Source organism: Ciona robusta, chromosome 1 (assembly GCF_009617815.1).
Source record: "Ciona robusta chromosome 1, ASM961781v2".
Taxonomy (NCBI): domain Eukaryota; kingdom Metazoa; phylum Chordata; class Ascidiacea; order Phlebobranchia; family Cionidae; genus Ciona; species Ciona robusta.
The window spans coordinates 3810775-3821216 of NC_143235.1; the positions used below are offsets into that span (position 1 = coordinate 3810775).

The 10442-nt window shown below is 36.6% G+C and overlaps 5 protein-coding genes across 5 annotated transcripts; 2 read left to right on the top strand and 3 right to left on the bottom strand.

Annotated features, from left to right (window-relative positions):
* Positions 1 to 30: 30 nt before the first annotated feature.
* Positions 31 to 1458, bottom strand: LOC149741551 (large ribosomal subunit protein eL22-like). Its single transcript, XM_089893540.1, has 4 exons — positions 1300 to 1458; positions 1001 to 1120; positions 535 to 656; positions 31 to 213 (listed from the first exon to the last, which is right to left on the bottom strand). Exons 1-4 carry the CDS (start codon positions 1306 to 1308, stop codon positions 69 to 71), a joined length of 396 nt encoding a protein of 131 aa, XP_089749666.1. The 5' UTR covers positions 1309 to 1458; the 3' UTR covers positions 31 to 68.
* A 568-nt stretch (positions 1459 to 2026) lies between these two features.
* On the top strand, positions 2027 to 3333 carry LOC149741552 (CUB and sushi domain-containing protein 3-like). Its single transcript, XM_089893539.1, has 2 exons — positions 2027 to 2250; positions 2628 to 3333. The coding sequence occupies exons 1-2, from the start codon at positions 2161 to 2163 to the stop codon at positions 2994 to 2996; spliced, it is 459 nt and encodes a 152-aa protein (XP_089749665.1). The 5' UTR covers positions 2027 to 2160; the 3' UTR covers positions 2997 to 3333.
* A 240-nt stretch (positions 3334 to 3573) lies between these two features.
* LOC149741553 (GPI alpha-1,2-mannosyltransferase 4-like) lies at positions 3574 to 6720 on the top strand. Its single transcript, XM_089893392.1, has 2 exons — positions 3574 to 3791; positions 4216 to 6720. The coding sequence occupies exons 1-2, from the start codon at positions 3665 to 3667 to the stop codon at positions 5943 to 5945; spliced, it is 1857 nt and encodes a 618-aa protein (XP_089749518.1). The 5' UTR covers positions 3574 to 3664; the 3' UTR covers positions 5946 to 6720.
* Positions 6312 to 7789, bottom strand: LOC149741554 (NIF3-like protein 1). Its single transcript, XM_089893486.1, has one exon. It carries the CDS (start codon positions 7787 to 7789, stop codon positions 6677 to 6679), a length of 1113 nt encoding a protein of 370 aa, XP_089749612.1. The 3' UTR covers positions 6312 to 6676.
* Positions 7790 to 7807: 18 nt separating this feature from the next.
* Positions 7808 to 9978, bottom strand: LOC149741555 (katanin p60 ATPase-containing subunit A1-like). Its single transcript, XM_089893413.1, has one exon. The coding sequence runs from the start codon at positions 9872 to 9874 to the stop codon at positions 8378 to 8380; it is 1497 nt and encodes a 498-aa protein (XP_089749539.1). The 5' UTR covers positions 9875 to 9978; the 3' UTR covers positions 7808 to 8377.
* Between the last annotated feature and the right edge of the window lie 464 nt (positions 9979 to 10442).

Here is a 10442-nt window from a genome sequence, read left to right on the forward strand (position 1 = left end):
ATGCAGTCGAAACAAAAATAAACGTCTGTTCACTGAATAGCATTTTAATTTTTGTATTTTTCTCCATTTTAATCTTCTTCTTCTTCCTCGTCTTCATCATTGTTGATCTGGAAGTAACGGAGCTCATAGTTCTCCTTGCTTGAAGCAACAACTCGAAGCCAATCTCTCAGGTTGTTCTTTTTCAAGTACTTCTTGGTCAAATACTTCAGGTACCTAAAACAGTTACAATCTAGTTTGAAATGGCAGTTACTATCTTTAAATACCTTTTAATTTTTGCCGTTGTTATTAAATATTTAATAGTTTAGCAGGTTTTTAATCTTGGCCAATTGTGTTTATTAGTTAACTTTTTATCACACCAATTTAGAAGTACTGTGTAAGATTTTTCAAACATATAATTTTGTTTTTTATTTAACTTTTATGAAGGATGCATTCAACTTTAATAAAGAGCAAAATTATTAAGACCAATTACAAAACCAGTTTAAGACTTTAACTTTCTATTTTTATCACAGCTAATTTTCTTTAAAGTTTTTATACCTCTTGGAGAATGGAATCTCACAAGTGATCACAACTTTGTTTTTAAGAGTTTCAATGACGACTTGCTGTCCAAGATTGTTGGTTTTGCCATTAACCTTGACTCTGTCCTTGAGGAATTGCTCCTATTGTTCCAAACATGAAAAACAAGCACAACGTTTGCCGTTGCGAGGGTACTAGGGAAGAGAACCCTAGCCCGAACTGATAAGTTGCAAATCTTATGCAAATTCAAACTGTTTTACACTTTTTTATGCACTTTTTAAATGCAAACACTATATAAGCATTTAGATTTGCGGAGGTAATTAAAACTTGTGTTCTACAGAAGTTTGCTATTTGATGTCAAAGTAGAGTGCAGATCTGATGCACAAAAATAAAAGTTGTTTATTTCAGGTGTATTAAGGGTATTGAAAACATGTACGAGTCGTTTATGGTGAAAGTTGTTACATTTTTTCAAATTTGGATTACTTACAAAGTTGGCAGCATCCATAATTCCATCTTCGACAGGGTGGGTGCAGTCTAAAGTGAACTTCTTGGCAGGTGCCTTCTTTTTCTTGCCCTTGCCTTTCACTACGGGTGCTTTCTTTACGGCCTACGTAACGATAACAGTGTATTTCAAGAAAAAAATGCGCCATATCGACGTGGAAAAAATACAACCGAATGAGGTAATTACACATTATAAACAATATTACTACACGGAAATTGGTAAACTCCAGTCATGTATTATGTATTTTTGAACAAAAATATGGGTAAAAGTTGTTAAATACTTACAGCAGTCATTCTTGCTGTTCACTTCGTCAACTTTTGATCGAAAAGAACGTGGACGCTTGAGATTACGCAATCTACTTGCCGTTCGTATAGATATCGGTGTCTGAGATATTACTAGGGGAGCTAAGTAGTTACGCTTAAATAAATCACATCTTTATTAGGTTTCTGTACCAAAGTTTGTGAAATCTGTAGTTTTTGTATGTTTAAGCATATCACTCTTTGGTATGGGACTAGGTGCATCTGGTAAATAATAGTTTGGGAACTATAAGAAAAATATAAAATATCCCCGAATGCCACATCTAGACGCGAATATTATGCTGGTTTCGTGGGTTGTGCTCAGAGCAGGATTAATTTTAGTTGCAGAAGCTGAGTAGTAAAACAAACTAAGAGGGTCGAGCTACAACGAATGTGCATGTTGTATTACAAATTGATTGATTAAGAAGATGCGTAAATACCTACGTTGTGCTCGGGTGTCGTGATATGTATGGTCCAAACGGCACTACTGCCACAGATCAGAGAGGCCACTCGCGAGTTAACGAGCGCTACTGCGCTACAACAGTGTTTACTATAGAGTAAGTTTAAAACACGCATTGTCGCAGTGTTAAACAATTAATGGGCATTTACACAAACCTTTTGAAGTTTATTGGCGATAAAAAAATCTACACAACTACAAAGTGGGGGAAGACGCAACGTGTACCAGAGATGCCACCTAAAAACTTATATTATATATATGACAATACAAAAACATAACAACTGTTCGTTTTCCCACGAACAACTAAACAAATATATCGCCAAGTATAATAATATTTGTCAATTCTTGTTGTCACATTTGTGTGTCTATATCTAAATCTCTCTGCTAGCAGTATGGGTAGGCCTATTTATCACATGCTACTATTTCTGTTTCTTTCTGGGTGTTCGTGTTATACTAAGCCAAATGCTAGGAACCACAATGCTGTAAGTAAAACGCTTTTCGCATATAGATTGTGTATTGTGACTTTTTTATTTATATAGTAGGATGGAAAAAGACAGAACAACTTTAGCACCTAACACCTAAATATCCTGACCGTCTTTAATAATAGGGTATGGGAGTCGTGAGGGTACAGTTTTATATAGTTCTTTCAGGGATCTTTTGTTTACTACTAAATAAGACGATATATAATAGCATAAAAAGTTCCATCTTCCCCCACCCTACTATATTTATTTATTAAACAATTAAATTGCTGTATCAATTTGCGCTATATTTTTATTGCTTAGTTCGTGTTGGATAATTACAGAGGCTATTAGCATCTGAATTGCAACCGAAAGTTCGTTTTCTTTGTTTACCTTTGCAGGAATATGCATTGGTCCCGATTCAATACTGCGACACAGTTACCACTGTGACTGCACAACATGGAAATCTTATATCACCGCAATATCCCAACCAATACCCAGCCAGTATCGACCAGTGTTGGCTTTTTACAAGCGCTATACTTTACGATCACGCTCATCTAGACTTTAATGATTTTGACACGGAGGAAAACGACGACGTGCTGTGGGTTTACTCTACTTCATCTGGATATATTACTGATTTCTCCGGCGTGTATGACCCAGGTTATTATACTTATGTAGGAAACGAACATTCCAACTTGTTATTTCATTTTTCGACCTATAAAGGTATTAACAGCCATCGTGGTTTCAATATTACTTATACCTTTCATTAATGCATCTTACTGGTAAATAAATCGACAGCGTTGCAATGCATAGCACTGTGGGGTAAGACCGGAGACACCTTTAGCACATATAGTATCCAAATATTCTGACCGTTTTTAAACAATTAACAACAGTCTGTGGTAGTCGTGAGATTGCGGTTTTATAATTCTTTGAAAGTTCTTTGTTTACTACCAAATTGGACGAGAAAATAGAATAAAAAGGTATCCCATCTTTCCCCATCCTACTATATATAAGATGTTAATTAATCTTAAACATGTGATTTGTAATTTCTAACGTTTTTTTTTTTGAGAAATAAAAATGAAATAAATAATTTTCAACACCGTGCAATTTAATGTGTGTATATTTATAAAAAGAAGCACTAATACCTTTTAGGACAGCAGTTTAACGTATTTTCTATCATATGAAAACTGTTGTATTTACTTGCGAGAGAAAACAGAATGATGAAGAAGGCAAAGTGAGAAGGCAAGAAAAAGTTTAAAGTTTTGAGATTTTACGCGAACTTTCAGTTCAGTCAACGGTTTGAGGCGTAGTGAACTGTGGAGGTTATGTACAAACAATTACGATTGTGTGTAAATTGTAAATAAAACCTATGCGGATTCTGTTTTCAGATTAGATTACTGTGCAATTTTAATAAGTTGGTGCTTTGGTAAATTTAGCAATGGAAAATCTCTGGCTGAAAATGATATGGATGCACTGTGCCGCATTGCGTTACATGCTTTGCATTTTACCACAAACTGGATATATTTTTCCGGACGAATTTTTCCAATCCCCAGAAATCATGGCTGGTAAGTGTCGCGCGTAACTTAGGTCTAAAACTTTTATAGGGCTTTTGTACTAGGTTTAACGTATTATAAACGGTTATTTCCGGAACGCAGTGCAGATTAGGAAACACGTGTGTGTCTAAAATTCGATTCCGTTGTATCATAGCTTTAAATTGGATTGAGAAGTCAGAAATTCTTTTTTTTAAGTAATATTTTGATTTTTATGCCTGTATTTCCAACTTTTTGGCTGTCATTTCAGTCTACAATTTTTAAAGTAAATTTCTAAACATATTGTATATTGGTATTTTTTCTGTTTATACCATTTTTTTCGATCATTGTTAAAGTTTAGCACTCTTTTGTTGTTAATTTGCTAATAACGAATCAGTTAATTATATAATTCATGTCGAATTTGAGCAAAAATTTAAAACCTGATTCCTTTATTTTTAAGGAGATATTTTGGACATTGCATCGTTTAAGACTTGGGAGTGGAATGATAGCCAACCAGCGCGAACCATTATTTTTCCGCTTATATCTTCTGGTATACCGTACTTGGTGCTAAAATACTTGGCTGGGATATTTGGCCATCAAAACGTTATAACTCCATACACAATGCTGCTAGCTCCAAGATTATGGATGACAACGTTAAGTTTCATAGTAGATGCATTAATATACAGACTTGCTGTAAAGTGCTATAACGGTAATGCAGTAAATGCTAATGTAGCAGTTAATTTATTTGCCACGTCATACGTGTGTTTTGCGTACTGCACAAGAACTTTTTCGAATTCAGTGGATCTCATTTTTCTAGCACTCCTTTTAAACCTGGTAGCTGAACCTATTGGGAAAGAACATAATGTGAAAAACTTACTGGACATAAACATTAAGGGGTATTTTATCGCGACAATAATTTTTACTAGCTTTCACATAAGGCCTTCCTCAATGTCTTTTGCTGCATTTCCTGTTATTATGTGGGTTTTTCAAAATGTCTCACTGAGCAATAATAAGGCTATATTTAAATCAATAATTGACACATTCCTGAGGGTATTTTCTCTGTATCCAGCTGCATTAGTTTGTAGTATAACTTTCGCAGTTTGTGATGGATTGTATTTTGACCAAAATGCAGTCATGCAATTTCCATGGGACAATTTAAACATCGAAAACCTCATTATTTGGTTCAAATCTCTTCCAAGTACATCTCTTAACAACCTGAAGTACAACTTAAACAGCTCAATGCCGGAACAACATGGAGTTCATCCATTTTACACTCATAGTCTTGTCAACATGCAGTTACTATTTGGTCCATTAACTGTTTTGATGCTGAAATCAATCTATAGTACTATAACTGGTGCTCATGGCAACAAAAAGTTGTTGTACTTGTTAATTGGGACTTTGTTTAGCACGGTGTTCATTTTGTCCTTAATTCCTCACCAAGAGCCAAGATTTATCTTGTCAGTTACAGTACCTATCGTTATTTTGTGTGCACCCTACTTTCACCCATTGAAAGAGAGAAAAGCTTTGGTTTCTCTTTGGCTTCTTTTCAACATGGCTGGTTTTGCATTCTTTGGAGTGATCCATCAAGGTGGTGTGCTACCAGCTGTAGAATATATTCATTCTGTTGCCAAAGCTCATCAAGAAACAACTGGAAACAATGGTGTTCAGTTTGTGTTTTATAAAACATACATGCCGCCATACCACCTAACAGCTTGGCCTTCCCATTCATTTAACTATGAAATGTTTCCCAAAGGAAACCCAGAAATTGTTTTAAACATTCTGGACTTGGCAGGGAGTTCGCCACAGCTTTTAAAAACTTATCTGCGTTCAATCAACACTCGTGTATTACGGACTTATCTGGTTGCACCAAATTCTCTCCCATGCTCTCTGACGAACCAACTCCATGAGGAATTTAAAATGCAGATTGCTTATCAATACTTCCCACACTTCAGTTCGGAAAATTTACCTTTTTCACCAGAAAGATGCAAATATGTTCACGATAGAACTTCTAGTCCTTTGTCACTTATGTTGGGAAAAATGTCTTTAAACATTTATTCAATTGAATCTAAATTGCCCATCTTACCGGACTCAGACACGCCTATAAAAAGTTTTGGCAACTCTCATATCAAATCTGAATCAATTGTCCAATACACCGTTACCCATCCTAAAATAAATACAAGTAAATTGTGAAGTTTTGCTGCCCCTTCCATCATTGCATTATTATGCATGTAGCGTATATATCAAACTTTTACATTGAGTTTAAATGGCAGAATTTTAAACTATGAAATACAGTCGTAACTTAAGTGTGTATTGTTCCATTGTTGTGTTTACTGTAACTTTGCGTTCACAATTTATTACTCAGCTATGCTAATTTCAGATGTTTATTTAATGAATTCTGTCCGTACTAAAGTCTACGCCACGCATTTTACTGTAGCTTTTTGAATGTTCCCTAAGCATACATGACCAGATATTTTATTGTAGGTCAAAAACAAGCTGCAACTGCCAATTTGCCAATTTATTACTGTAACTATACAACATAAAGTGGACTAAAAGAAGTTTAACTCTGTGTTAACTGTATTATTTTGTTTATATTTTACGATTGACTTTTTTCATGAACAGTTTTTTAAGGAGGTTTCATAGATTTTCCAGAATAAAAGACAAAATAAAAAAATGTATTTATCCTCAACACAAACATAGTACAGATGCACTCATGCAACAGATGTTTTCACGTGCAGTAATAATTAAATTATATAAAGAATAGTTTTTGGGTTTTATTGACCCTAGATAAAAAACATTGTTATGATTTTGATTTATTACTGTATCAAAATCACCATTAACCCACTCTGTGTTTGAATTAGCAAAAACGATGCTATGATTTATTAAATGAATCAAAATCACCATTAACCCTCTCTGGGTTTAAGTTAACAAATATGCAAAGGGTCTTCGTCCACGACTGACACTATGATTTTAACTAAAGAACTTCCCAGCATATCCTCAAGCAATTTCTTTATGCTTTTTAGATACCCTCTTTCAGTGTTACTATGCTCACAGAGTACAGTGGTTACACCATTGGATGCAGCATCTAATACTTCATGGTGCGACATCTCACCAGATAAGTAAAGATCAGCTTTAACTCCACTTAAAACACTAGAACCAGAACCAGCACACAGAGCCACCGTGTTCACCATTGATGTTACAGTTTTATCACTTCCCAGAGAAAGTCGTACGTAAGGAATAGACAGCAGTTTTTTAATTCTGGTAATTAGTTCTGCAACTGTACATGGTGTATTAAGTACACACAGTCGTCCCATTCCAGTATCTGGTGCAGGCAGTTCAGCAAGCTCTATTACCTTGAACTTAGCATCCAGGTTATAAGTGTGACTCATATCTACAATATCTTTCATTTTAGATTTGGCACATTGGCATTCATACTCTATTGCATCAACATTAGTACGCCTGACAAATTTAACAATTTGGCTAAGATTTTGTTCAAATGAATCCAGTAAGTCTTTGTCATTACTTGATTGAATTGCGATAGAAACAGAGTAATTATCTGCCTTTATATTTGATCTTATGATTGGTTTAATTGATTTAATCTCTCCCAGTCCAGAAGCTAGCCAGTCATTTACTCCACCTTGAACAGCATCACATGCTGTGTGCGGGGAATAAATTGCGATCCTGTTTTCTAATGATTTCACAACAATTCTCTCTTTCCATGTTGACATTGTTAGTCTCTTTAGAGGCTTAAATATAGGCGGATGGTAAGATACAATCATGTTCACATTCGCGCTGATACCTTCTTGTAGCACAGTCTCAGTAAGGTCATTAGTTAGCATTATTCTGCTTACTGTATGTGGGGGTGATGGTTCAACCAATAAACCAACATTGTCCCAGCTTCCAGCATTATGTAGGGGCGCTAGCTTGTTCAGGCATGCTACAACTTCCGTTAATTCCATTGAAGTGCTTAGTTTGCGAAAGAAGCCACTTTTGAGGTATGTGGGTACACAAGTCAACAGTTTTACACTGCTAAACATTAGTCATGTCCTTAGTACCTATAAACATAATGAGCAAAATTTGAGTGTAAACTAGCTAATATGGAACTATATGAAATCACATTTTAAACATTTAAGTTACGCAATTATTTTCCTGTACTACCAATTATAGTAGGTTGGAGGAAGACGGGACACCTTTTTATTCTATTTTCTCGTCCAATTTGGTAGTAAACAAAGCGCATTCAAAGAATTATAAAACCATACCCTCACGACTGTCATAGACCGTTGGTGGCTGTATAAAACACAATCAGGATAATTGGATATTACGAGCTAAAGGTGTCCCATCTTTCCAACCCTACTATATTATAGTGAAATAGACATTACCAATTTAATGACAAAATTCAAGAAACTTTAATAGCACTGAAGCAAAATACCAACTACAACGCAATCATTCTAATTAAACACAGCTGAATTGAAAATATAGAAGTAAGATTTTTTAGTACTGAAAATAGTACGACAGAAAATGGATTAATCATTGAATTTTAATCACAGTAAAGCATCTAAGTGAAAAACATGGCTTCGGCCAGTGTTTCCATTGGCAAATGTGAGGTTAAGCAGTGATGCGCAATCTTAAGCTGCTCCAAACTCTTTCATCCACTTCTCATACTTCTCCAAATCTTGGGAAGAAACCGACTTTGAAACTTTTCTCATTGCTTCGGTAAAATCCTCCCCAGTTGTCGGCAGGTGCAGTTCAGATTGAGATAAATTACGAATTTCATCGGGTTTCAAACCTGCAATTCTTCTTCTCATAGCCATCAGTGAAGCATCCCTGCAAACATTGGTGATATCCGCTCCTGAATACCCTTCCAACTTCTCTGCGATCAGAGCAAGATTCACATCATCAGCGAGCTCCACCTCTTTCAGATTAATCTTCAGGAGCGACTCCCTTCCTTCGGATTCAGGAAGAGGGATGTAGATCCTCTTTTCCAGTCTTCTTTTCAGAGCTTCATCAATGTCCCAAGGGAAATTTGTAGCAGCCAACACCATGACCATTTTAGCAGCATCGTCCCCACCAGTAGCACCTTCTACCCCATCCATCTGTATAAGCAGTTCCGCCTTCACACGTCTACTTGTCTCATGTTCATCACCAGATCCACGCTTGCTGCCAATGGAGTCAATTTCATCAATAAAGATTGTGCTGGGAGAATAAAATCGAGCCATCTCAAACAGTAGCCGAACCAATTTCTCAGATTCCCCTCTGTATTTTGAACTTAAAGTAGAAGAGGAAACGTTAAAGAATGTGGTTTTACATTCAGTAGCCACAGCTTTGGCGAGTAAGGTCTTTCCAGTACCAGGCGGCCCCACCATAAGAACACCTTTCCAAGGTCTCCGAATGCCCCGGAAAAAGTCCGGCATAAGTAAAGGTAAAATAACAGCTTCTTCAAGCAATTTCTTTGCCTCAGTCAGACCAGCAATGTCACTCCAATGAACATTCGGGTTCCGTTGAACAATATCTCTCTCCAAAGCTTCAACTAAATCTTTATCATACCCAGTTGGATCAAACCGCTTTTCTTCCTTATTATCATTCCCTCCTTGCTGTCTTTTAGGTGATCCTGAACGACCAACCTTTTTAACCTTATCTGTAGGTCGTTTATGGTCAGCTTGGCGTTGGTTTACGGAACTGGGATTATTTCTTGCTGCTGCACGCCGATCTGGTGCCTGGTTTGGACTTGGACGGGCGTTTATTCCTCTTGGGGGATTTCTTTTGTTCACAGGAGCTCTTTGTGGGGGCTCCGCGGGTGTAGGTGGGGGCCAAACGTCTGGATCACGTGTGGGCTCTTCAAACGCGCTACCCCCTCCACGTTGGGACGGGGCCGTGTAATTGCCATCTACTTTAAAGCTGGCGAGGGTTGCAGTTATATCCTTTACATACTCGCACTCTTGCGCTAAATCTTGCCGCACGCCTTGCCATAAGCTTCTAGTTTCAGCATCACGGAGAGTTTGTAAATGCTTTTGTATTTGCTGAAGGACACCTTGGTAGTAAACTAAAGCGGTGTCATAGTTCCCAAGCAGGGCATATTCCCGTCCCATTTTAACATTTTCGGATATTTCGTCTAAGGTTGTCATTTTATCTAAATAATATGCGTCAATTATATTTCAAAACCCTGTTTGAAGGGCAGCTGGTCTACTTAAAAACCTGAGAGAATATTTCAAATAAAATTCTCTCTAATTTGAGAAAAAAGAAAAAAGGTTGGGGTTGTAGTCTTTTTGGTTACGATTTTCAACGGAAATCTTGAATGGCAGTAGGAAAGTTACACATGTCGTTTCCTTGCCTTTCTCCTGTTTGGGGCAAAGTATATACATATATGCTTTGTTTGGAGCGACATGTCACGTCTATGTCTCTACTGTCACATCCGTGTCACGTTTATGTTGTATCTTTCGTCTATATTTAGCCGATTTCACTAACAGCCTATTCGAAGCAAGCAACAAATTCTAGTTGTGCAAATGCGTTATTCCTGAGTTATTGAAATGTAAGTTGTCGAAAAATTTCTGTGACGTTAAAAATGACAAACAAATTAAAGTTATTTTAGTGACTGTTACTGATAGGAGGTGTACGAGATAAACAGACAATGTCCTGGGTCGCTAAAAACGTTCCTTTTTGATGAAAGTGTTCGTAACAGAAATTTGTCCGCGG